At 41.3% G+C, this 27,178-nt stretch overlaps 1 protein-coding gene across 4 annotated transcripts in view; it reads right to left on the bottom strand.

Annotated features, from left to right (window-relative positions):
- cad (carbamoyl-phosphate synthetase 2, aspartate transcarbamylase, and dihydroorotase) overlaps positions 1-27,178 on the bottom strand; it is a 107,747-nt gene that overhangs the window by 44,479 nt on the left and 36,090 nt on the right. For all 4 annotated transcript variants that reach the window (XM_078212959.1, XM_078212960.1, XM_078212961.1 and 1 more), the window contains 15 exons: positions 24,512-24,624; positions 22,086-22,249; positions 18,658-18,789; positions 16,556-16,789; positions 15,995-16,216; positions 15,689-15,877; positions 14,601-14,725; positions 13,476-13,609; positions 10,326-10,438; positions 7,390-7,634; positions 6,605-6,851; positions 4,327-4,425; positions 2,743-2,967; positions 2,356-2,538; positions 1,156-1,374 (listed from right to left, as the gene is read on the bottom strand). In XM_078212959.1, the coding sequence (XP_078069085.1) occupies positions 1,156-1,374; positions 2,356-2,538; positions 2,743-2,967; positions 4,327-4,425; positions 6,605-6,851; positions 7,390-7,634; positions 10,326-10,438; positions 13,476-13,609; positions 14,601-14,725; positions 15,689-15,877; positions 15,995-16,216; positions 16,556-16,789; positions 18,658-18,789; positions 22,086-22,249; positions 24,512-24,624 (2,644 nt within the window). The remainder of the gene's footprint in view (positions 1-1,155; positions 1,375-2,355; positions 2,539-2,742; positions 2,968-4,326; positions 4,426-6,604; positions 6,852-7,389; positions 7,635-10,325; positions 10,439-13,475; positions 13,610-14,600; positions 14,726-15,688; positions 15,878-15,994; positions 16,217-16,555; positions 16,790-18,657; positions 18,790-22,085; positions 22,250-24,511; positions 24,625-27,178) is intronic.

The following is a 27,178-nucleotide window of genomic DNA, read 5'->3' as shown; positions in this document are numbered from 1 at the left end:
AGAGACCATGAGAAACGTGTTAACAAAATGCTAAGCTACCCTGCCAAATCAATATGACATACTGAAACTGTACAATATCCTGGAGGTCAGATCTTGACTGTTGTGTTTAATTCTGCTCATCAAAAATAAAAGTGAAAAACCCAACACCTGAAGGCAGTGTAAAAGCAGGAACATAAGACGGATTCCCTCGTGTCAGAGAACCAAGTTAGATGAAAGAAACTCAGAAGGGGCGATCTTAACTGTTGCAGATCATGTTAAACAGGAAATAGCAGATTGGTTGCCAGTTCTTCACCTCATATGATTTTCTTTTTTGACCAATAATGGAAAGGAATATTCAGGCAAGGTGTATAACAGGCAACGAATCGGACTGCCCATTTAACACTTAGCTACAGCTAAATTATTCACTCGGTCTTGAACAGCAGGTGCATCTTATAAAGGTCACGAAGATATCAAGTAGAACAAAACCAACCAAATCTGAAGCACCATTTCAAGTTAGACTGAGTCTGGAACAACACAATACTGGTGTCAACTACTGGCTTATGGCCAGAAACCAGTGCTTCTCACAAAAAATGACAACCATTAGTCTTCAGGGTTAGGAACCAGACGTCAAGAACTTTAGAATCGTTCAAGGTTTAGCTGTATACTGTGATAGCAGAAGGGGGAAGAACCAATACAATTCTATGAAAAGAACTCATGTTTCAGTACATGAAATTTCAGCAGTCTAATTCCTGTTTTTGTGGACATGGTTCGCAGCACTAAAATTTTCCCATGGCGTCACAAGTTGTCTGGCGAAGGAATGAAACGCCAGTATACTGATGCAGTATAAGCTGCTTTTGTGAAATGGGGGTCAAAGCATGTTGCAGATGAATCCAATAGTGCCATATGTGACCTGAAGTGCTTAATATGAATTGTTAGTGCTTAACAACGAAAGTGTTTCCACAGCCAAGATCCTTCACTTGGAGGGGCAAAAATTAAAGAAAACTTCCGAGACCTTGCAGCTTTGACTTTTCTGTTGGTATGAAACAAAGTAAATTCAGCCCAATATCTGCCTGGACTAAGAAGAACACAGGAAATAAGCAGGCCTTCCTCCAGACCTTGATGCAATTCAAACATCAAATTCAGAGCAATTCACAATTGTATGAATAAGGATCTAACCTTTGCAATGAGCTGAAGGTTGAAAGGCCCAGTCGCTTGTAGCTCCTGTCCAACTGCATGAACTATACTCTTGATTCTCTCTGTTGTTTTCTGGTTTAGGTCTTGAGGTGGAGTTACCAGCGTAGCATCACCAGAGTGGACCCCTGCATTTTCCACATGCTCTGATATAGCTACTGCTATCACAACTCCATCACAGGCAACTGCGTCCACATCTATCTCCTGTATGGCATAAATGGGCAACTTGCTTCATACAGGTTATCCACTTAAAGTACTGTTTTACGATGTCAAAGATTGTTAAAATAGGTACATTTTAATTGAGCACTAAAAACTGACAATTGGCAATAACGAAAATTGCTTATATCACAAAATTTATTTCATCACACCCACTTTAATGAGAAGTTTAAAGCAATTATACGAATTCTCATCTGTCTCAGACATGTGGCTTCACACCGATTACTGCCATTAGCTCCCGACTTGAAAAAAAAAGTATGATTCCAGATAGGCACGATTAACTCAGAAATTTGATTAATACAAACATTAAATCTGAAATGGCCAGCTCAGATAGTTGTATATTTGTGCATCTGTGTGCACTGTGAAAAAAATATACTGTGAAAATATACTTCAGGTGTCATTAGCCATCCTGGGTGCTAACATTCTTCTGAAGAAAATCACTCCTTCAAAACTGACAACTTCCACAATTTTGTGTCTTGTGCCTCAATTGAAAAAGGTCAGTCTGGCAGAAACGGATACAAACAAATAAATTAAAATTAAAATACTGAAGTACATGTTAATTTACTAGGAGGCAGTGGTGAAGTTTGAATTCAATAAAAATCTGGAATTGACAGTCTGGACTACTGAAACCATTGTTTGCCGTAAAAACCCATCTGGTTTATAAATGTCCTTTAGGGAGAAGGAAATCTGCCATGGTTACCTGGTCTGGCCTACACGTAGCTCCAGATCCACAGCTATGTGGTTGAGTCTTATTTGCCCTCAGGGATGAGCAATAAATGCTGGCCCAGCCAGCGACATCCACATCCCATGAACAAATAAAAAAAACACTGATATAAATTAGAAAATAGGGTGGATGGGAACTTTACCCTTCCGTTAACCGTAAAATATAATGCATGAAAATAAGAAATCGGGACTAACAAGTACTTGCAAAGGAATTTAAAACCATGAGAAAATTCACGTTGTCTTAACCTTTGCCTCTTGAATAAATTTCGATATGACAACTGGATATTCCTTCGAAACAGCCACTGCACTACTGAGGAACTTCTCCAAGTCACTGTCAGAATAAGCCACATTCATAGCAACCCCACTCAGCACATACGATGGACGGATCAGGCACGGATAACCAACTTTTGTGCAAAACTGTTTGGAGGACTGTGAAAAGAGGAGACCATTCAGTAATTAGATCAAGAAAACAGTCCATAACCCTTCAAAAACGATGAACTCAGCAAGAACTGTGTTCCTTATTCAGCCACGAAACAGATTAAAATCAAAAATATTTGACACGGCAAGCATACATGAAACGTCAGATAGTTTAACTGCTTGCAATAAATGGCAGACAGGCCCGTGCACACCTACCTCTGTGTCAGATAGTTCCTTCCACAGTGGCTGGCTAATACCAATGGTATCCAGCATACGAGAGAACTTGAAGCGGTTTTCAGCTGTGTCAATTGATTCTGGTGAAGTGCCCAGGATTCGACACTGCTGGCGATGTAGATCCATGGCAATGTTGTTCGGCAACTGTCCTCCCATAGACAAGATTATACCCTCTGGGTTTTCCAGTTCATAAATATCCATCACAACCTGAAAATAAAAGAAACGTTGAAAGTGTTTTTAATGCTCTCTCGTAGACACTCCTCAAGGTTGTCTTTTCCCTTATCATAATTTAGTTACAGTTCTTTTTTCAAACCTCCTGCTGTTATTTTCTGGATTAAGTTCCCAATGACAGGAAACCTAGTACATTGCTTTCAAATTGAGCATCTTACAGCATCGTCACCCAGGATGTTGCAAAGTATCAGATGCAAGTTCTCCCCCTACACTTAAATCAAATACCGAGCAAACACCACAGATGGAAAATGAGTGTTTAGGACTGCAGCTCCTTGACAGAACACCTGGACAGGTATACAAAGCCTATTTTTACTTTAAGTTCACCCAAGTGGCCACCAATCCCCTGAAAGGGACAACAAAGTTGCCTCTGGGTTCAATTTGGTTTCTAGGTATTTGCAAAATCATAGGATATGGAACAATCAACCCTCCGTAGGAGAATGAACGAAAGAGAGTCAGTACCCTCCTCTCAGCACACTTTGGAAAAATAGGTCAGATTGGCAATGAAGGTTTGAACAGGGACAAACTGGAAAGCTGCAACTACAGCAAACAAAGGGGAAACAGGAAGGTTCAATGCTTGACCTGCTTCAAAGCTTTCTCAGAATTAAAAAGGCTTTCGGACTGTAAGCATCCCATGGGTGAGATAATCATACCTACAGGCCTGGTATGTAGAATAACCAGGGTAAAAACTAGGGGCTGAATAATAATTGGCGGTGGTTGGGGGGCAGACAGGGGATGTAAAACTTATGATAAATAAAACAGCTGGACTAGACAATTTAACTTTCAGACATAGCTACTTATGCCATCATTTCATTCACTGAGTATTTGAGCAATGTGAAGAGTGAACACAACCTGTACAGCATTTGCTCAGAGAAACTGGAGTAATAATTTCAATGACTGACAATCTGAGTCTCAATCTTCTCCCCTCTCTACTGAAATACAATTACATGGAAGCCACAAGGCCTCCCATTCTTCACCGATAAATCTAATCAAGGAAGTCCATTCAGCATTTAAAGATGCCCAAATATGCATACTTTAAATGAGCCAATGGATAATAATTAGTCTAAATGGTACACTTCCTCACATTATACACTGAAAGTTAATTCTACGACAGACAGGCGGGCCCACACAGGCAGGCAGGCACACCCGCCCACACAGGCAGGCAGGCAGACTTGCGCCCACACAAGCAGGCAGACACGCCCATATAGGCGCACAGACATATTAGTCATTTTAAGTTTAAGTTTTCTTTCCATTATTAAATGCAGTCATATTTCTGCTATAAAAGGGACAATAATGAGAATTATACGCCAGGCACTTTAAATTTTAGAAATAACTTACCTCAAATGATATTTCATCGAAATAAAGCCTGTCACACATATCATAATCTGTACTGACAGTTTCAGGATTATAGTTCACCATTATGGTCTTGTAGCCCATCTGTGTGGAATAAAGCATTAGTTGTTTTAAAGGCATTTGAGCTTTCAAGAATGGAATAAAGCATTAGCAGTTTTTAAAGCACTTTAGCTTTCAAGAACATTAAGCATACCATGCTACTACTCTGGTAGATCAAACACTGATTACGCAGTGGGTGGGGAAGAGTACAAAGATTATGTGCATTATATACAAGACTAAAAAATAAGTACACACTTATTATGTGCATATTTAACACATTACGAGGCTATGCTCCTTTGTTTTTGAGGTATGATTTTTCAACTTTTAACTGACTGGTAATTTTGTTATCTGAAATGAGTGCAAACTGCTTAAAAATGCAAAGTCACACTGCAAGGTGAAGGTGGCAAATCACCCTCAGGGAAGTGTGAAGATAGAGACACTTCCTATACTCAGCACTCATCAAAACTCGTACCCATCTCAGGAAACGATGTTAAATAAAGTCCTGGATATTGAAACAATGCTGTCACAGAGAGATAGAGCCTCTTGGAGTACACAATGGGTGAAGTATTTTAAGGCAAGGCTGCACAGCCACTCGGGAGAGATGGCAAGTGACACAGGCATTATCGAGAAAGTCTTCAGCAGAGGAAACAGGCTGAAAGCTGTTCTCTCCATTGGAATAAAAGTGTCACCTAGATCAGGAAGCCAAGTTTACCAGAAATATACCAGCAAACCAAGATCCCACAACAATTGCAACATTTTCTACATCTAACTGCATCCAAGAAACCAGCGAACCCAAATCAGCCAGAGCGCTTTAAAAATCTACATTCAAGAACAGTCAAAGGACACTGTGTATTCTTTTGGGCCGCAACTCCCCTTCTTTCTGATACATGTGTGTGTGAGAAAGAAGAGCTGAGAGAAAATGAGTGAGAAAGAAAAAAAGAGAGAAAGAGAAGAGAGAGAGACAGAAAAGAGAGGAGAGAGAGGGGAGAAAGAGAAGGGAGAGAGAAAAGAGGAAAGTCCAAATGACTGCATGAGGGCTCTACGCTTGGCATTTTTCTACAGGTTAGTGGTTAATAAATTTGCTCTTTTGACTCAAGGAAACCTTGTTTGGCTGGCTCCTTATCACTCACAGCTTAAATAGTTAAGTATATTCAGATTCGGAAAAGACACATCCTCGTGAAAAAGAAATGTAAACATTTATTGTCCCCAAATGAGGAGGTTGAATAGAGGGGAGCCAACTGACCCGTTCTTACCTGGCCATAACAAAATGTAGGGTGTGTGTGTATGTAGTAGCAACAAACCCCTGCCCTCTTCCCCCCCCCCCCCCCCAATTCTATCCTCATAATCTCACATGGCTGATCCACATAACCTACACATCTTGCGACACGTGGGGACAGCTTAGCATAGCCAATCCAACTAACCTGCACATCTTTGGACTGTGGGGAAGAAGCTGGAGCACCCGGAAGAAACCCACGCAGACTCGGGGAGAATGTGCAAACTCCACACAGTCACCCAAGGCCGGAATCAAACTTTGTAAGGCAGCAGTGCTAATCACTGGGCCACTGTGTCACCCATATTACTTATTGTTCACAGCTTAAATAGTTAAATGCGCTCCGATTTGTAAAGGGCACATCTTTGTGAAAAGGGAACTTGCATCCTTGACGTCACCGAGGTGGTGAGTAGAAGGGAGCCATTAATCACCTATTTGTTACAATAATAGTACCATCAGCAAATTTAAGTTTACGACAGCAACAAAAAATGCTACTGGTTGAAAAGCCCAAATTCAATATGTTATGGTCACAAATTTTCAATGCTCATTAACCATGGATAATAACTAGCAGTCAAGACTGTGAGTATCTTCATTCACCTACATCATGGTACAAAAATGGTTCCGGAAAAGTTGACCTGTATACTGAAGGCATGCCCTTTGCAGCAGGTTCCAAGAGTACTCGTAGGCAACCACAAGCCCAGGTAGAGGTAGTGCTAATGACAGCATGTACTCACCTCCAGCAATTAACCCCATAGGTAACCTCTGTTGAGGTTAGCATTGCATCATTACCAACTTTAAAGTTAACAGAGAGCCTTGTAAAATGCATTCCTGTGGCAGAGAGCACAACACTTACTGGATATATTACTTACAGCATTATAAACTGAAGGTACATTTCACAATTAGCTCGTTATGGAATATATAAAAGACGTCAATAAAGTAATTTTGAAGACTCACCTTGCGTAATTGTTGGATACATCCAACAGCACACCAATCAAACTCCACACTGCTCCCTATTCTGTATACACCGGAACCAATCACCATCACGTGAGGTTTGGTGAAGTCGACGTCATGTTCTTCACCGTTATACGTCAAATACAGATAGTTAGTTTGAGCAGGCCACTCAGCTGCTACTGTATCAATCTGTTTCACCACAGGAAGGATTTTCCATTCCTGCCTTAATCGTCTCACTGCCAGCTCAGTACTAAAGAAAAACAACCAAAGCAATTCATAGGTCATCACCCTTGGATACAAAGATTTTGAACAAGTACGAAGCAGCAAAAGGGACACCTTGCGAATTTTTCAATTCTCTCCTCCCCAGTCAGTCCCCACAAGAGGACGACAAAGTCGGTAGCTAAATCCAAATTGTGAATCTAACTTATAGTTTTTCAGTCCAAACCAAATGGTCTTATTTCCCTTGATCAGGAATGGTGCAGGCTACAACACAAGTACACAAGATACAAGTGAAAAGCAATCACAAGCCTATGAAACAGCAGACGTAAGAGGCAAGGAGTGGTCATGTTTCAAGCGAGCCACGGTCACCTTGCCAGAATTTTACAAAGGGTCAGGGGTAAGGGAACTGTCAATGTTGAAGTCTTGCCTAGAAACATTATAGCTGTGTGGAAATGAAATGATCACATCAAAGTGGTTAATAGCTTAGTCAATTATGATCGCTTTTAGAATTCCAACTTTGGAAAACAAGTTGGATTATACAGTCACTGTGAATTGCCCCACTGGTTTACCTTTGTATGGCCACTGCAATCTGTTTATCAGAGAAACCAAGACATTTAGCTTTCAGGAGATCATGACGAGGCAGTTCATCCTTTGTGAACAACTCGAGCTTCATTGAGTATTCCACAATGTTCTTCATCTTGTGAAGAAACCACTTGTCAATTCTGGTCAGTTCATACAGACGATCAATTTCATAACCTGCCCTCAAGGCTGCAGCAAGGACAAAGATTCTCTTATCCGTAGGAGTTTCAAGTTCCTACAAAACAATTCAACAGAATGGTATAGTATTAAAAAGGTTAATTTAAAATCAGTATTAGAACAAATGTAAAAGAGGGCACGGTGGCACAATGGTTAACACTGCTGCCTCACAGCGCCTGGGACCTGGGTTCGATTCCCGGCTTGGGTCTCTATCTATGTGGAGTTTGCACATTCTCCCCGTGTCTGCGTGGGTTTGCTCCGGTTTTCTCCCACAGTCCAAAGATGTGCAGGTTAGGTGGATTGGCCATGCTAAATTGCCCCTTAGTGTCAGGGCACTAGTTAGGGTAAATGCATGGGGGTTACGGGGACAGGGCCTGGGTGGGATTGTGTTCGGTACAGACTTGATGGGCCAAATGGCCTCCTTCTGTACTGTATGGATTTTATTCTATGAAAAATAATTGGATGCTGGACCTTTTGGAGGAATGCTGCAAAATGTTCATATCAATGTAAGAATGGGGTAACCAGCTACAACTTTCCCTCAGAACACTGAATTTGTGTGTGCATAAATTAAGACACTACAAATGTGCATAACATGCAACAACGGTAGGTGTTTGCACTGTGACTCCCATCACGATGCAAGATTCGGATCAAAAACTGCATTACTGGAGGGAAGACTCTGAAGTTCTTCCTGATAGGGGAAAGCAATATTCAACTTGGGCTGCCTTCATTTATTTTACACTGACACAGCACGACCCAAGACAGAGGGGAAACATCATTTTCTAGTGCTGTCTGGAAAACTTTGCACCGGGAAGGGAGAAAAAAGGATTTGAAAACAAGAAATTTAAAAAATGTACAAAGTTTTCAACACTCTGAAAGGCGCTGGCCTGGAGTTTGCAGTCAGTGGAGGAGCAAGGGGGCTTAACGCTCACCTCAGAGTGAGCCTTACTAGTGAGAATTTCAGCCCTATCACTTTACAGCGATGCTGCAACTAATTGTAGCGTTCTTACTCAGCATTCCCAATGTGGAGCAGCAGTGATGTCATCGGGCTGTTCAAGCAGCCACTCACATTAAAATAATTTTCACATCCACCCCCAAAACAGGGAACAAGAAGGGAGTAAGATAAAAATCACATATTTTACTTTGAGCAAATTAACGATAGGGATGTACAAATGGGGTGCAGATAGAAGCTAAAATATTATAGAAAAACATGTTTAAATTTAAAAAATTAGTTTAAAAAGTCACCTCAATCATGTAATCGCATTCCATGAATGTGATTATTTTTCAGTGTCAGGTCCTGTTGGTCATCAAATATTATTTGCCACTCACAATTAAAATCCTAGCTACGCCTGATTTGAAAATGATGCAACTTAATGTCAGGTTATGACAGTGAAGTGCAGACAGGGAAGTTGAGGTTCACACTGATTTCACTGATTGTTGGGGCAGGGGAAGAGAACCACAGCATATCTTGCAGAAGAGCCCTGACTACAGACAATAACTGCAGAATTTCCACACTAATCTGCACATATCCAACATCCTGAAGTTACGCTCCATTTCAAAGGGGTAATGATGATAGGCTGTTATTGAACTCTCCCAAAACATCTGGGCCAATGTTATCAGCAGACATTTTAAAGCCCATCAGGCACAACACTTATAATGTTAGATTGCAAGCCAATTATGCTTTCAATGTGAACACTAAGGGTTCACTGAAGGCCAGGCCATTGAGTGTCTTTAAGACAGAGATAGATAGGTTCTTGATTGATAAGGGGATCCGGGGTTATGGGGAAAAGGCAGGAGAATGGGGATGAGAAAAAAATCAGCCATGATTGAATGGTGGAGCAGACTCGATGGGCCGAGTGGCCTAATTTTGCTCCTATGTCTTTTGTACATAACAACAAATGAAAAAAATTTCAATTGATCCAAATAACTCAAGACACAGCTTTTTCCCCTCGAAATGTGTGCGTTACAATGTTCAAGGAAGACAATTAAACTACTAGAGTTTGGGAAAATTGCCAGGGAGAGATACATCTATGTGGTTTCAACATATATGTCAGTTTAACTTTACCAAGTCAAGAACTGAAGCAATTTTAATCAGGGATTAAATCATGGGATGATTTTTACAGTCAAAATAAATTGTAATATTATTACAGTAAATGCATCAAATTACTTATATTTGATTATACCAGGTCAAATCGTAAATACATAAGCAGAAAAATTATAGCACCATGCGCACATTCATAATGCTAGAAAACATTTCTGTTTGGGAAGAAAATAAAAAAAAAACCTCATGCCTCTATTTGGGTGAAGTACTTGTTTGCAACAGCAAGTGTGATATGTAATGGCAGGTAACTCCCATCATGAATGATGTTTATCTGCTCCTCAAGGAACCCCAGGCTTTTCAGCTTTTGCAGTCATCACTAGAAATAAACTTTTCCCACACAAATCCTCGCAAATCTTCATTTTGATTAGCAACGTCAATATAATTAATGAACAGAAAAAGATAATTGAATTTCTGACTGAACAATGCAAGCTAAGGACTAAGTAAGAATCAGTAACTGCCAGAAACTATAAAAAAAATTTTTTGAATGATTTATACAGCAATGCACAATATTTCTTTAAATAGTTGTCTCTACGTAGAATGAAATCCCCTCGTTGCAATCTCCAAAATTGCAAGGACTCTCTGTCTGGAAGCTGCTAAATTCTTGGACCATTAAAGTAATTGATAACTGAAGTGAAATTGTTCGTAATGTACCTCATCAGTAGCTGCCTTCAACATATGATCAAACCCAACACAGTTTTCATCCACCATTCTCAATGCTTTCTGAAAGGCTTCTTCAAAATTGCGACCAATGGCCATTACTTCCCCTGTTTTAAAACAAATTACACATGGGAAAATGAGAAGTTGTTCATTTTGCAAGGGAGAACACAAGATCAGAGTATTATTTAAATGAAGAAAAGCTGCAGAACGCTGCAATGCCAAGAAACTTGGGGGCACTTGTGCACGAAACACAGAAAGTTAGCACACAGCTGCAGGAGATAATCAGGAAGGCCAATGGAATGATGGCCCTTATTTCAAGGGGGTTGGAGGAGAAGAGTAAGGAAGTCTTGTTGCAAATGTGCAGGGTACTGGTGGAGACCACATCTGGACTACTGTGTGCAGTCTTGGTGCCCTTATTGAAGGGAAGATATTATTTCATTGGAAACAGTTCAGAGAAGGTTCACAAGGATGATCCCCAGTATGGAGGGATTGTCTCGCGAGGAAAAGTTAAACAGGTTGGGATTCTACTCATTGGAATTTAGAAGAATGAGAGGTGATGTCATTGAAACACAGAGGCTCCACAGGGCAAGTGCTGACAGGATGTTTCCCTTCATGGGACAGTCTAGGACCAAAGTGCATAAATTCAGAATAAAGGGGCACCAATTTAAGACTGAGATAAGGAGGATTTTCTTCTCTCAGCAAATTGAGAGTCGTTGGAACTCCTTGCCACAGAGAGCTGTGGAGGCAGAGTCCCCACATGATGTGGACTGACGTAATATATATGAACATTTTCTGTTTTTAAGTATAGTGCATAATTTGATTAGAGTAAAATATCAACAGAAAATATTTCAAGCATTACAATTAAATTAGTTTCTTATTATTTGTGTGAATACAACACATATACGCAAGTACACACATGTTAAAAACCCATCTGGCCAACTTATACGTTCAGGCAAGCGCTCAGCCTGTTTGTGGACCTCAATTGATATCTCAGTTGTCGTATGATGGGTTTTGCTGCAGCTCCATTTCTACTCTCCCACCACCGAGACACTCTGTAACCTTGGCTCAGCATAGCTTTGACTCCAAAATGGAGCAAGAACCAAACCAATACTGAATTCTCACTCTAGGCCTTTCAAACATTAGCTCTGTAGCATCCCACAACTCGGGGCCCCAACACAAATAGCCAACTAAAGGAGCAACCTTCTAGCAGTTCCAAGACTGCAAACCTTGGCAAACAGTTTGGCATTTTAGCTCCAGTCTTGATGCTTTGTAATTGCTCACGGTCTTAATAAAGCTGGAGGAAAGGAAATGTTAAAGGTGCGCCTGAGTACCAAGTTAGTGTCTGTACCCACCCCCAAACAGCACTAAGATAACTGCTTTGATTTGGAAACTAGCTGCCACATTACAATCTATTATGTTAATTAAAATTAAAGGAAAGATGTAGTCACGTGGATCATTTACGGTATTTTGCATCCCTTTTTAAAAATGTAGAAATTATTAAATGAGCAGAAATTTACAGTTGACAAAGTTTGTGATCAGATAAATAATATCTTTGAACAAAATATGAGGGCTGACCTTCAAGTGAACTGGCTAGAAGGAACAGCGAATGAACCAGATAGCAAGACAAAACAAGATCACAAAACCCTGGAAAAACATTCTTCTCCTCTCTTTATCTAGCAGTATTAGTTCAATGTGAACAGTTTCAAGTTCAGTATCTCAAAACCAATATTGTTGGCATTAAAGAAAACTTAAAGCAAAACATTGCCAAGAATTTTTAATCTTGTTAAAATTCATAGTTAAAAAAGGTACTTGCTACTTAAATGGAACTGGGCCCATCTGGAGGCAATGACAATAGCCCCAAACAACCAGATTTTTTGCAGCATCCAGGATCTGCTGCTGCTTAAACAAATGAAACCCAAAAATCAAGGCAAAATGTTCTGATTCTTAAACTCACTTAGTTCCCAAAGTATTGCCATGCCAAAAAAAACTTTAGTGCTCACTGTCTCCAGACTATGCAACAATGGAAAATTACAGTTACATCCAGAACTCAAAAAATGAACAATGACCAATTTTGGACTAAATCCATGGGGATTTTGACTATTCTAACATTTGTTCACCAAACTAAGAATGTTAATGACAGAAAAAAGGTAACTAAATATCTTTTAGCATATCGCTTGGCAGCCTTCAGTCTTGTATGACAATGGTTTGCATCGTGATGGTCAACTCTGTGCCTAGTGAGCCTCAATCTAGCGTGGCAGTCCCTGCCAAGTTTACTGCAGATGAAGACAGGAAGTACAGGATTTTCTGGTCTTTCTTTTTTCTTGGCCCTCTTCTCAGCTAGCTATCATTTCTCCACGGCTCGGCTCTTCCAATGTCCCTCCATTCTGACAGCTTTTAAAGATCACAGTCATTGGCAACTGTCTCCCAATTGTCTATGTCAATGTGCGTCATCTTTATACCTTGCTTAAGGTGTCCACAGAGCAACGGTATGGACGTGATCCAGTGCTTACAGGTGTCCACCTAACAAAGACATGGATATGACCGAGTAGCTAGATCACTACAAAGAAGGTTGTTGGGCACGTGGCCCTCATCCATCCAGTGACCATGACTGAGCCAAGACAGATGTCATTAGCTTAGTAATGAGGGCATGTTGACAGAATTAGCATGCTCCAGATTTCCGAGTTGGTGAGTTTTGCCCTGTGGGAGTTGCTGAATATATTCCTGAGACAGTGAAAATGACCGTTCAGCCTTTTCTCTTGACTAGCAAAATGTTGTCCAGGTTTCACTACGCTAGAGGGGTGCATGGAGAACACAGGCTCGGTCGACTTCTAGTCTGGTGTTCTCGGTCAGGTTGCTGTTGTTCCACACACTCTTACTCAGTTTGGACATACCAGCTGCAGCTTTTGCAATGCACTTGTTGATTTCAGCATCAAGCGATCGGTGATTCTGGAGCTTAGGTATGTGAGGTTATCAACAATCTCCAATGTCATACTATCAAGGCTGATTAATGCGGGTATGACTAGGTCGTGAACTTTTGTCTCCCTGATGATCAAACCAAACTCCTTACGAACATGAGAGAATCCATCCATCAAAGTGTTAAAACAGCCAATCTGTACTGCAGGCTTGGTTTTAAACCATACTTACCAACACTCTTCATGGAGCTTCCAATTTTGGTGCTTACACGCAAGAACTTGCTGAGATCCCAACGGGGCACCTTCACCACACAGTAATCCAAACTGGGTTCAAAGTTTGCAGTTGTGGAATTTGTCACAGAATTTCTGCATCAAACATACAAAAGTTCAGCAAGTTAAGCTAAATACTTCTTTTGCAAGTCATACTGTTTTCTAAAGTTTGCTTTCTCTTCTCTATATACAAAAAAGGACAAGACAAAGATTATTAGATTCTACTGAAAGATGTTGCAACATCACAATATATTTGAAATTTGTTTGTGCACTGGAGGCAGAAAAAAAATACATCATCGCTCACACAACCTGTTTGACAATCCCGCTGTCTGATTTCCACTCCCATCCATCAAATCCCAGCCACTTACCTTCTCCCAGCCTGTCATTTCCAATCGGACCTTTGAGCATATCTGGTTTATGGTAGCTAATGCAGTTTTTTTAAAAAAGGGATACGTTCTCGTTCACTCTGACTCTCTTAAGCTGCGACACTGGAGACAGCAGCGCTGCCCGAGTGGGAAGGTAAGGCGAGACAGGCACAAAACAAATCTGGCAGAGGTTAAGTGGGCACAGAGGGGCAACCCGATGCTGAATGCCACGCTGATGAAGTTATGGCCCATTAAGTTTCAAAACAGGCAGATGCACCAAATCATCCTCAATTGAAAAAGCAAATGTATCAACAAAACAAAATCTAGTCACGCTTCAAGTGGGGACATCAGGGGTTTATTTGTGCTGCCCATGGCGACTTCCTCTGAATCCTCCCCACCAAATAAACATCAATTTACTGTGCTAAATTGTTATACTATCACACGACGCTGACCATTTGAACAATAGATTTTCAATGAGAAACATTAGACAAGGAGTCTCACACATGGTGGAAACTTACAGCTGACAAGATCATCAGCTTGAAATGTTAACTGCTTCTCTTTGCACAGCTGCTGTCAGAGCAAGTAGATTGCCAACATGTGCAGGATTTTGCCTTTGAAGACAGACCTTGTGTGCTTTACCTCATGTGATAAAACCACAGAATAATGTTCTGTTGTAGACTACATTCATGCACAAAACATTTTAGTTGCAATGCAAGAATTACCTTAGGACAGGCAAGGGGATGCCTAGGGAGAGTTTAGCTGCAACATAAGCCAGCGGATAACCAGTTGCTTTACTGGCCAAAGCTGAACTTCTGGAAAGACGAGCATTCACCTCAATGATAAAATACTGGAAGATAGAAGTGATGTGAAAGTAATTGATAAACAATGATGGAAGCCACGTTATCAACATTTTCATAAATTTGGCCATGCAAGTAAACACTTTAACATCTTCAGAACTCAAATTTGGGATGAAATCCTAATCATTTTAAATTTATAGATGATCTGTAGTTTAAAATTAAACCATTTTTGTTCAAGTAACAAAAGGATTTGTTAAAACATGCTATTTAGTTCCTAAACATAAATTCTACATCATTGCAAATGCAAGTTGCATTGATGTGCATGTTTTTATTTTCCTGGAGGGCAACAATTCACAAATCAGCACCAAAGAATTCCTAAATTGACAACACTAGAATGGGGGAGGGACACACAAGTCTGGCTTTCCATAATCTTATTTTTCTAATCCCACGTTACTATCAACAATATTGTAGCTGCGAAGGAAGGAATTGTCCAAGGAAGGAATTGTCCATTAAATCTAAAGGTGCTGTGAAACCTCTTCATGCATGTTTATATAATTTGTCATGTTAGGTGTAGGATTCATGCACTGAATATCTAATGATATATATATAATTATGATTTAAGTCTAGAGATATCCTGATGGCAGATATAATTCAATGTAATAAGCATTTATTAAAATTCACAGACAAAAATAGCAGCTTCCAATCAATATGACCCCTATTTTGTCTTAGCCATGCATTGTCCATTTATCGCACAGCAAGCTATGTTCTAGATTGTCGTACTGCCATGCACCAATTCAGATAGGAGGGAACAGTGTTTTCAACCATGCAGAAGAGATGGTATTGTATAAACTTTGCGTTCTGAATCTATTAGGATTCACATGCATGTTAGGGACTAAAGCATAATATGATACTGAAAAAGACATTTTTGCTACATGGTAAAGCAGCAAAGGCAAAATTCATCAAGTTTAATTTCATAAGATGCTGAAGCAAACCAGGAGGACCAAGCAGAGTACCTGTTCAGATTCAGGGTTCAGGGCGTACTGAATGTTACATTCTCCCACAACACCCAAGTGCCGTATCACTTTGATTGCAGTGGTCCTCAGCACATTATACTCCTTATCATTCAGAGTCTGGCTCGGTGCAACAACTATTGATTCCCCTGTGTGGATTCCTAATGGGTCCACATTTTCCATATTGCAAACCTGTAGACATAAAGAAAAAACATGTAACTTAATAACTCTCACACAGAACGCCTTTGCAAGGATTTTTTTTTCTGAATAAACTGGCTTTTCACAAAGCGAAGGAGTCTTCATACTCACCGTGATACAATTATCATAGGCGTCTCTGACAACTTCATATTCTATTTCCTTCCAGCCTTTCAAAGACTTATCGATCAGAATTTGAGATGTGTGCGCAAATGCTTGTGTCACCAAGGTCACCAACTCCTCTTTGTTCTGAGCAAATCCCGAGCCCAGGCCACCCAAAGCAAAGGCAGCCCGTATCAGAACAGGATAGCCCAGGCGTTCTGCTGCACACTGAGCCTAACAAACCGAAGAGTAGGTTGAATTATTACTTTATTGAAATTATACTCAAGTATCCAACAACATGCAGAAACTTGCAGCAAATTATTATGTCGACCACAGCACAGTGTAATTGGTATACATGTGGTGAACATTCACAGCCTCTGGCTCTAATCAACAAATGTAAAGTTAAAGCTTTGTTAAAATGTTTTTCATTCACAAACTAGTTGAATCGCACTTACTGTGGGTTTTACTTGCAAGTGGTGCTGCAATGTCCAGGAATATTCATGTTCATTCCCAAGAGATAACAAACAGAATGCAATGGTTGGGACAGGGTGATAAATAAATCAGGATTGTTACCTGTTTCAAAGAGAAAGCAGCTTCACTCGGTACAACATATTCATTAATTTCTGCCATTTTTTCCACAAATATTTTCCGATCTTCTGTCATCTCAATGGAAGAAACTGGAGTCCCCAAAACTCGGACCTTGTATTTTTCTAAAACTCCTCTTTTTTGCAGTTCTACTCCACAGTTTAATGCAGTCTGTCCACCGAATGTCAGGAGAATTCCATCTGGTCGTTCGTTCATAATGACCTGAATACAAAATATTATGTTATCTTCATCTGTGTACAACACATGGAGCTCAAGAATCAGTTACACTAATCACCATTTTAACTGCAGATATGCTGTACAAGCTGGCATTTTGTTAATCTTCTTTCATTGGTAGCATTTGCTCCTCTAGTTGGGCACATGAGCAGCGCAGGCTTGGAGGGCCGAAGGGCCTGTTCCTGTGCTGTATTGTTCTTTGTTCTGAGAAGATCATGGGTTAGTAATTGAGCATGTAAGCTGGCTGACATTGCTGTGCAGTAACAAGGTAGCACTGCATGGATGTCATCTTTTAGATGATCCATTAAACCAAGAACCTATCTTTCATTCAGGTACATGTAGGTGTCACGGCTTTAGTTAAGAACAGGATCTTTAGCTGTTTGGCGAATATCTACCCTTCAACCAATACTGAATAAAACAAAATAAATAATCATTCTTTGTGTTTTTGATTGTAGGACCATTTGCACAAACCAGAGATTACACTGGCAATTATTCATTGGATGTGGGCATCGCTGGCTAGGCCAGCGCCTATTGCCCATCCCTAATTGCCCTTGAACTGAGTGGCTTGCTAGGTCATTTCAGAGGGCATTTTTAAACAGTCAACCACACTGCTGTGGATCTGGAGTTACATGTAGACCAGACCAGGTAAGGATGTAAGATTTCCTTCCTTAAGGGACATTAGAGAACCAGATGAGTTTTTAAAACCACAATTGACAATGGTTTCATGGTCATCATTAGACTTTTAAGTCCAGATTTCTTTTTTAGGTGAAGTCCTGACAAAGGAGCAATGCTCCGAAAGCAGCTTGTGATTTCAAATAAATCTGTTGGACTGGTGTCTTGTGACCTCTCATCTTTCTTGGACGTGTTTTTGGGAGACCTGAAAAGTGCAATAGAAATCAAGTTCTTTTGTCATTTTCAGCCACATTTTTCCTCATTTGCACACAAGATAAACTTTCCATATCTATAATTTAGTTTACCTTTAAATTGTGCACTTGCAAAATTGAATCCAAATGCTTTATGTCCTCCCCTAAGACTGTCACAGTCTTGAAATTATGGTTGATGTGATCAACCTTCTGGTAAGGTTGCTGGCAAGTACCTAATTTTCCTCTCCCTACATCAGCAGCAAGGCCACCTGCATACATTCCTACTTTTGTTCCAGAAAAGATTAATTATGCCCACATAAACCCGGAATCATCCTATTCAGTCTGGCTCTGACACTCCAATAAACTTACTGAGTCACTCCCCCACCCCTGCAGCCAGAATATAAATTTGATAGGAGCCAAATGTTTGGCCAACAAGGTCAAAATAAGCAGCCACAAAAATCATAAAATAAAGCCAAAGGGATAGTAATGAACTAATTTTTGTTAATTATAATGAATTCCTTACAAATGTACTTTTTTGTTGTACAAGTGGTTTTACGTTTGTCACCGAAGGTTTAGCGCTGAAAATGAGAATTTAACAGCAAGAATTGAATTGTTTCAATAAAACCAGCCAACAAAGGGAGAGCACCTTAACCATGTTCCAGAAACCTCACATGGATGCACGATGCAGTGGAGTGGATAAGACAAACTGATTGAAATTCATTGCTTCACCCAAAGGACAATGAACACTCTTTCAAAATATAGCAAAGGTATTTTGATGAAATACCAACAAGTTTACTGAAATGACTTATGACCTATGCTGTCAGTGCATTTCACAAGTCGCCTAACCTTTCGCTTACTTTACGAGCGTCAACTCAAGAAGTATAAGACAGTTTATTTGCACTGGTGATCAACAACAGATTACTTTGCTCAGGTTTACCCACCGTAACCAAGTGTTAATAAGAATTCTTACGTTAGCAGTGAACGAAGCAATACCTGTGTTACATATTCTGGAGTAATAGGCAGAAAGTAGACTTTGTCTGCGAGTCCTTTAGATGTCTGTACCGTTGCAATATTTGGATTAATTAGCACAGACTGAACATTCTCCTCTTTCAGAGCTTTAATGGCCTGAAATAGAATCACAAGTTAGATACAAAACAAAAAAAAATACATAGTCAGTTAAATCAAGACGATTATTTTGAGGCAGGGCAGCTTTAAATCAATCTAAACCAAAAAGACAAATAAAGTGGGGAAACAAATCTCAAATCACACAATAATTATTGCAGTGTGACAAACTCCCCAGAAATACTTCATGAATCCTTACACTCAACCCAAGAATTGTTTGTAAATACAAAGTCAGTGCTCTTCAGACACTTACTGTAACTGTCTTAATTTGTTTCCACTGGGATGTGTTCTCTGTTCAAATCTCTTTAAGAAGTTTAACAACACCAGGTTAAAGTCCAACAGGTTTATTTGGTAGCAAAAGCCACACAAGCTTTCGAGGCTCTGAGCCCCTTCTTCAGGTGAGTGGGAATTCTGTTCACAAACAGAACTTATAAGACACAGACTCAATTTACATGAATAATGGTTGGAATGCGAATACTTACAACTAATCCAGTCTTTAAGAAACAAAACAATGGGAGTGGAGAGAGCATCAAGACAGGCTAAAAAGATGTGTATTGTCTCCAGACAAGACAGCCAGTGAAACTCTGCAGGTCCACGCAACTGTGGGAGTTACAAATAGTGTGACATAAATTCTGATTCTAGGATCGCATGATAAAGACTCAGGAGGAAAAAAGCAGAAATATTTATGTGAAATAGTGTGACATAAACCCAATATCCCGGTTGAGGCCGTCCTTGTGTGTGCGGAACCTGGCTATCAGTTTCTGCTCCGCGACTCTGCGCTGTCGTGTGTCGCGAAGGCCGCCTTGGAGAACGCTTACCCGAATATCAGAGGCCGAATGCCCGTGACCGCTGAAGTGCTCCCCAACAGGAAGAGAACAGTCTTGCCTGGTGATTGTCGAGCGGTGTTCATTCATCCGTTGTCGCAGCGTCTGCATAGTTTCCCCAATGTACCATGCCTCGGGACATCCTTTCTTGCAGTGTATCAGGTAGACAACGTTGGCCGAGTTGCAAGAGTATGTACCGTGTACCTGGTGGATGGTGTTCTCACGTGAGATGATGGCATCTGTGTCGATGATCCGGCACGTCTTGCAGAGGTTGCTGTGGCAGGGTTGTGTGGTGTCTTGGTCACTGTTCTCCTGAAGGCTGGGTAGTTTGCTGCGGACAATGGTCTGTTTGAGGTTGTGCGGTTGTTTGAAGGCAAGAAGTGGGGGTGTGGGGATGGCCTTGGCGAGATGTTCGTCTTCATCAATGACATGTTGAAGGCTCCGGAGGAGATGCCGTAGCTTCTCCGCTCCGGGGAAGTACTGGACAACGAAGGGTACTCTGTCCACTGTGTCCCGTGTTTGTCTTCTGAGGAGGTCGGTGCGGTTTTTCGCTGTGGCGCGTTGGAACTGTTGATCAATGAGTCTAGCGCCATATCCTGTTCTTATGAGGGCATCTTTCAGCGTCTGGAGGTGTCTGTTGCGATCCTCCTCATCCGAGCAGATCCTGTGTATACGGAGGGCTTGTCCGTAGGGGATGGCTTCTTTAACGTGTTTAGGGTGGAAGCTGGAGAAGTGGAGCATCGTGAGGTTATCCGTGGGCTTGCGGTACAGTGAGGTGCTGAGGTGACCGTCCTTAATGGAGATGCGCGTGTCCAAGAATGCAACCGATTCCGGAGAGTAGTCTATGGTGAGCCTGATGGTGGGATGGAACTTGTTGATGTCATCATAGAGTTGTTTCAGTGATTGTTCACCATGAGTCCAAAGGAAGAAAATGTCATCGATGTATCTAGTGTATAGCACCGGTTGAAGGTCCCGTGCGGTGAAGAAGTCTTGTTCGAACCTGTGCATGAAGATGTTGGCATATTGAGGTGCAAATTTGGTCCCCATGGCTGTTCCGTGTGTCTGGATGAAGAACTGGTTGTTGAAGGTGAAGATATTGTGGTCCAGGATGAAGCGGATGAGATGTAAAATTGCATCTGGAAACTGGCAGTTGTTGGCGCTGAGCACTGAGGCCGTTGCAGCAATGCCATCGTCATGGGGGATGCTGGTGTAGAGTGCTGAGACATCCATTGTGACGAGGAGCGCTCCTGGTTCAACTGCTCCATGTGTGCCGAGTTTCTGTAGGAAGTCCGTCGTGTCGCGACAAAAGCTGGGGGTTCTTTGTACAATGGGTTTCAGGATGCCCTCGACATAGCCGGAGAGGTTCTCGCACAGGGTCCCATTGCCCGATACGATGGGACGGCCGGGTGTGTTTGCCTTGTGTATCTTCGGGAGGCAGTAGAGATCTCCAACGCGGGGAGTACGTGGGATGAGAGCACGGAGGGTGTTCTGAAGGTCCGGATCAAAGGTCTTGATCAGAGTGTTGAGTTGACGGGTGTGTTCTTTGGTCGGATCTGCAGGTAACTGTCTGTAGTGTTCCTCGTTGTTGAGTTGTCGGTACACTTCTTTGCAGTAATCCGTTCTGTTCAGTATGACGATGGCCCCTCCTTTGTCTGCTGGTTTGATGACAATGTTGCGGTTGGTCTTGAGAGCGTGGATGGCGTTACGTTGTGCTTGGGTGATGTTCGGGGCTGTCTTGTGAGTGCGGCTGATGAATTTGGTGTTGAAGCACCTCCTGACGGCTTGGGCATACATGTCAAGTCGAGGGCAGCGGCCTTCCGGAGGAGTCCAATTCGACTCTTTCCTCTTCGGATGCACTGCGGATCTCTCTGTCGGCTGTTCCAGTTCATTGGCTGTCTCATTGTGTTCGTTGTGTTCCGCACACACAAGGACGGCCTCATTGTGTTCCGCACACACAAGGACGGCCTCAACCGGGATATTGGGTTTATGTCACACTATTTCACATAAATATTTCTGCTTTTTTCCTCCTGAGTCTTTATCATGCGATCCTAGAATCAGAATTTATGTCACACTATTTGTAACTCCCACAGTTGCGTGGACCTGCAGAGTTTCACTGGCTGTCTTGTCTGGAGACAATACACATCTTTTTAGCCTGTCTTGATGCTCTCTCCACTCCCATTGTTTTGTTTCTTAAAGACTGGATTAGTTGTAAGTATTCGCATTCCAACCATTATTCATGTAAATTGAGTCTGTGTCTTATAAGTTCTGTTTGTGAACAGAATTCCCACTCACCTGAAGAAGGGGCTCAGAGCCTCGAAAGCTTGTGTGGCTTTTGCTACCAAATAAACCTGTTGGACTTTAACCTGGTGTTGTTAAACTTCTTACTGTGTTTACCCCAGTCCAACGCCGGCATCTCCACATCAAATCTCTTTGACCATTAACAAATTATTCCTGATGCATTTTTCCTCAACTTACCTGAGAACCAGAGTAATCGAATTCTCCTGCCTGACCAATAGACAGGCCACCTGATCCAAGAATGAGGATCTTGCTACACTCTATTCTTCCGTGTGTGATTTTACATTTTTCAGTTCTATTTCTGCCATTTTTGTAGGAATACCGGGAAATCATCCGTTCTTTAACTAAAGAAAAGACAAGTTTTAAGATGCATCATCATATTTAACTTTTCAGGCAATTACATTATAAATATGGTACTTTTGAACTTATAAATTTCCAGTTGTTGGGAAAGATAGTCTTAAAAGTACCTCCACTTTTATAATTACTTTTACTAATTTGACAAATCCTATCACATTAACATGAGAAAATAAATTTGCTACAGTTATGGTCCCAGTGAGGCTCTAGTTTAAGTTTGTCCGATTATTTTGAAAAAGGTAAATAATGTCAAATTCGGAAATAGAAACAGAAAACGCTGAAAATGTTCAGAAGGTGTGGAAGTATCTGTGTAGAGAGAGAAATAGTGTTAAGTCTTAAATCAATAACCTCTAAACAGGGCTGAACATTAACTTTGTTTCTCCCTCCATAGATAAAGTAAAGTTAAAGTAAAGTTTATTTATTAGTCACAAGCAAGGCGTTTATTAACACTGCAATGAAGTTACTGTGAAATTCCCCGAGATGCTACTAAACGCGTCATTTTCAGCATTTTATGCTTTTATTTCAGGTTCCTGAATCACTGCAGTATTTTGGTTTGGTCAAATTTTGGACATTCTATAAATTGTTTTGTCCAAAATATGGAAATGTAATGCAAAGAGAGAAGTTATGGATTTAGTGACAGGCGTGAGAAGAGACAATTTAAACTAAATGGTGCCATTTAATAGGTACAGGAATATAGACAGAGGGGTGTATACTGTACACAAATCTTTGAAAGCGTCAGAAAAGTTGAGCAGAATAGGTATATTCAGACTCTTGACTTTGTTGATTTGGAAAAGAATATAGAAGCCATGGATGTTATGACAGATCTTTATGAAACACTGGTTAGGGCTCAGCTGGAGCATGATGTTCAATTTAAGGGACTACGCTTCAGGAAAGACGTCAAGACCTTAGAGAGAGAAAGTGCAGAAGAAACTTAGCATAATGGCACCAGGAATGTGGGACTTTAGTAATGTGGGGAGAAATTGAAAGTGTTCTCCTTAGAGCAGAGGTGAAGAGATTTGATGCAGGTGTTCAAAACCATAAGAGGTTTTGATAAAGGAGAAACTATTTCAGAGGCAGAAGCATCAGTTTGAGATTTAATGTGATTGGCAAAAAAATGCACAGTGGTTACCACTGCTGCCTCAGTGCCAGGGACCCAGGTTCAATTCCGGCCTCAGGTGACCGTTTGGAGTTTGCACGTTACCCCGTGTCTGCGTGGATTTCCTCCGGGTGCTCCGGTTTCCTCCCACACTCCAAAGATGTGCAGGATAGGTTGATTTGACCATGCTAAATTATCCCTTAGTGTCAGGGCGACTAGCTAGAGTAAATGCATGGGGTTATGGGGATAGGGCCTGGGTGGGATTGTTGGCGCAGGCTCGATAGGCTGAATGGCCTCCTTCTGTACTTGTTGGTATTCTATGGACCAGAAGAAAGATGAGGATGTATTTTAATGCATCAAGTTGTTACGAATTACACTGCATTGTCTGAAAAAGGTGATGAAAGCAAAATCAACAGTAATTTTCAAAAGTGAAAAAAATACAGCGCTATGGGGAAAAAGAAGAATGAGGGTATTCGACAGATCTTTCAAAACAGCTGGCGGAGACACAAGGCGCTGAATGGGGTCCTTCTGTAGTGTGCCATTCAATGATTCACACGGGCTTTTCAGAAATGCTCTTTTTAATCAGAGGCTAAGGCACAATACTGAAACTGTTTCATTAATCAGCACCACCTTGTCACTTCTTACATGAATCAAAACTTTTTGAAAAAATGATGGCTTATATATTTTACAAAGAAATGCTAAAAAGGTTTATTTAAAAGTTCTCTCTTTACGAAATATCAGCATTAAAAAAAACATAAAAAACAATATTTCTGAAAGGTACAGTAACTTAAAGCTTTAAACACCTTGACTGGATACACGATGGTAAAAAAAATAGAATTCAGCAAAAGAAAAATAACTGTTTTCCAGGTGATCAATTGTAGTGATTAACGGTTTGAAAGATTACGATCAAAGGTCGTTTATGCAACCCAAGTTCTTCATCAAAATGCAAAAAGAGTCACAAATACATTGGTTACCTGGATATCATAGGTCCTTGTCAACCAGGACAATGTCAGTGATTCATGGTAAAATAAACCAGATTGCGGTGCACCACAGATTTAAAAGGTTTGTGTTTTTATGCTTTTGTTTTATTTCTGGATCCACTGCAATCTGTAAATGTCACTGAGGTGCAATATGTAGCTCGTATCTAAATTCTTACCAGTATTCTCTAAATTAATTCCCAGCTTCATTTCCCGCACACAATTTAAAAATATATCGAAAAGACCCACAAGATCTGTTGGTCCTGCCATGTGCTCTGGGTGAAACTGGACACTGAATATAGGAAGAAAAGAAATAGAAATTTAGATCATCAATAAAAATCATAGAATCCCTACTGTGCAGAAGATGGCCCATCAAGTCTACACCAACTCTCCAATACAGAATCCCACCCAGGCTATCCCCGTAGCCCCATGTATTTACCCCATTAATCTCCCTAACCTACACATCTTGGGACACTGAGGGACAATTTAGCCAATCCACCTAATGTGCACATCTTTGGACTGAGTAGAAACTGGAGCACGCGGAGGAAACCCATGTAGACACAGGGAGAACATGCAAACTCCACACAGTCACCCAAGGCCTGAATTTATCCCAGGTCCCTGGCACCGTGAGGCAGCAGTGTTAACGACTGTATCCCCGTGCTACCCTAGGACAAATAAAGGATGAATGTCAGTTTCTTGGAATTACTTAGGCACATTTGAAATTTCATGTGTAACTGGCAGTGGCCACTGTGACAATCACTACTTTAACTGAACAAGTACTTTAACTTATACAAAAAACAGGCACTGTACTACATTTTCAGCAGAAAATTCAAGATTTAATCTCGAAGGAGCACTTTACAAGTCTGCGAACTTAATCCTGATGATCCTAGATTGCCTGTGCTGTTGTTGAGGAGTTCAGTCATAAAGTGAGAATTAAGAAGTTGGAGCTTTTTCAGTAAAGTTGAGATGGTTAAAGTGGACCCGATGTAGATTTCAAGGTCTTGTGTGGCAAGATGAATACGAAGAGATTGTTTCCATTAGTCAACAAGATGGGAATGAGAGAAGGAAATTTATAACAACAGAATGTCAGGTGGTGGGGTTAGAAATAAACCTCCCTTCTATGTAAAGAGCTTGGAATTCTCTGCAATGAATCAGCAAAATACAGGAATGTCTTTCTAAAAGGAAATTGGATAATAATTTTAAATGTGGAATATTAAATGAAGTTGATTATTCTTATGTTTAGACTAGATGGTCCACATGAAAAAAAAAACTGACATAGACTTGATAGCATTGTAACAGGCGGTTCAGCACAAGACTCCTGGTTTCAACTCCCAAAACTGCTCCATTGTCTGATTCTAAATCGTGATTTGGAGATGCCGGCGTTGGACTGGGGTAAACACAGTAAGAAGTTTAACAACACCAGGTTAAAGTCCAACAGGTTTATTTGGTAGCAAAAGCCACACAAGCTTTCGGAGCTCTAAGCCCCTTCTTCAGGTGAGTGGGAATTCTGTTCACAAACAGAGCTTATAAAGACACAGACTCAATTTACATGAATAATGGTTGGAATGCGAATACTTACAACTAATCAAGTCTTTAAGAAACAAAACAATGTGAGTGGAGAGAGCATCAAGACAGGCTAAAAAGATGTGTATTGTCTCCAGACAAGACAGCCAGTGAAACTCTGCAGGTCCGCGCAACTGTGGGAGTTACAAATAGTGTGACATGAACCCAATATCCCAGTTGAGGCCGTCCTCGTGTGTGCGGAACTTGGCTATCAGTTTCTGCTCAGCGACTCTGCGCTGTCGTGTGTCGCGAAGGCCGCCTTGGAGAACGCTTACCCGAATATCAGAGGCCGAATGCCCGTGACCGCTGAAGTGCTCCCCAACAGGAAGAGAACAGTCTTGCCTGGTGATTGTCGAGCGGTGTTCATTCATCCGTTGTCGCAGCGTCTGCATAGTTTCCCCAATGTACCATGCCTCGGGACATCCTTTCTTGCAGCGTATCAGGTAGACAACGTTGGCCGAATTGCAAGAGTATGTACCGTGTACCTGGTGGATGGTGTTCTCACGTGAGATGATGGCATCTGTGGCAAACACACCCGGCAAACACACCCGGCCGTCCCATCGTATCGGGCAATGGGACCCTGTGTGAGAACCTCTCCGGCTATGTCGAGGGCATCCTGAAACCCATTGTACAAAGAACCCCCAGCTTTTGTCGCGACACTACGGACTTCCTACAGAAACTCGGCACACATGGAGCAGTTGAACCAGGAGCGCTCCTCGTCACAATGGATGTCTCGGCACTCTACACCAGCATCCCCCATGACAATGGCATTGCTGCAACGGCCTCAGTGCTTAGCGCCAACAACTGCCAGTTTCCAGATGCAATTTTATATCTCATCCGCTTCATCCTGGACCACAATATCTTCACCTTCAACAACCAGTTCTTCATCCAGACACACGGAACAGCCATGGGGACCAAATTCGCACCTCAATATGCCAACATCTTCATGCACAGGTTTGAACAAGACTTCTTCACCGCACGGGACCTTCAACCGATGCTATACACTAGATACATCGATGACATTTTCTTCCTTTGGACTCATGGTGAACAATCACTGAAACAACTCTATGATGACATCAACAAGTTCCATCCCACCATCAGGCTCACCATAGACTACTCTCCGGAATCGGTTGCATTCTTGGACACACGCATCTCCATTAAGGACGGTCACCTCAGCACCTCACTGTACCGCAAGCCCACGGATAACCTCACGATGCTCCACTTCTCCAGCTTCCACCCTAAACACGTTAGAGAAGCCATCCCCTACGGACAAGCCCTCCGTA

This window comes from Mustelus asterias, chromosome 5, assembly GCF_964213995.1.
Source record: "Mustelus asterias chromosome 5, sMusAst1.hap1.1, whole genome shotgun sequence".
Lineage (NCBI taxonomy): Eukaryota > Metazoa > Chordata > Chondrichthyes > Carcharhiniformes > Triakidae > Mustelus > Mustelus asterias.
This window is presented reverse-complemented; position numbering and strand designations above follow the sequence as displayed.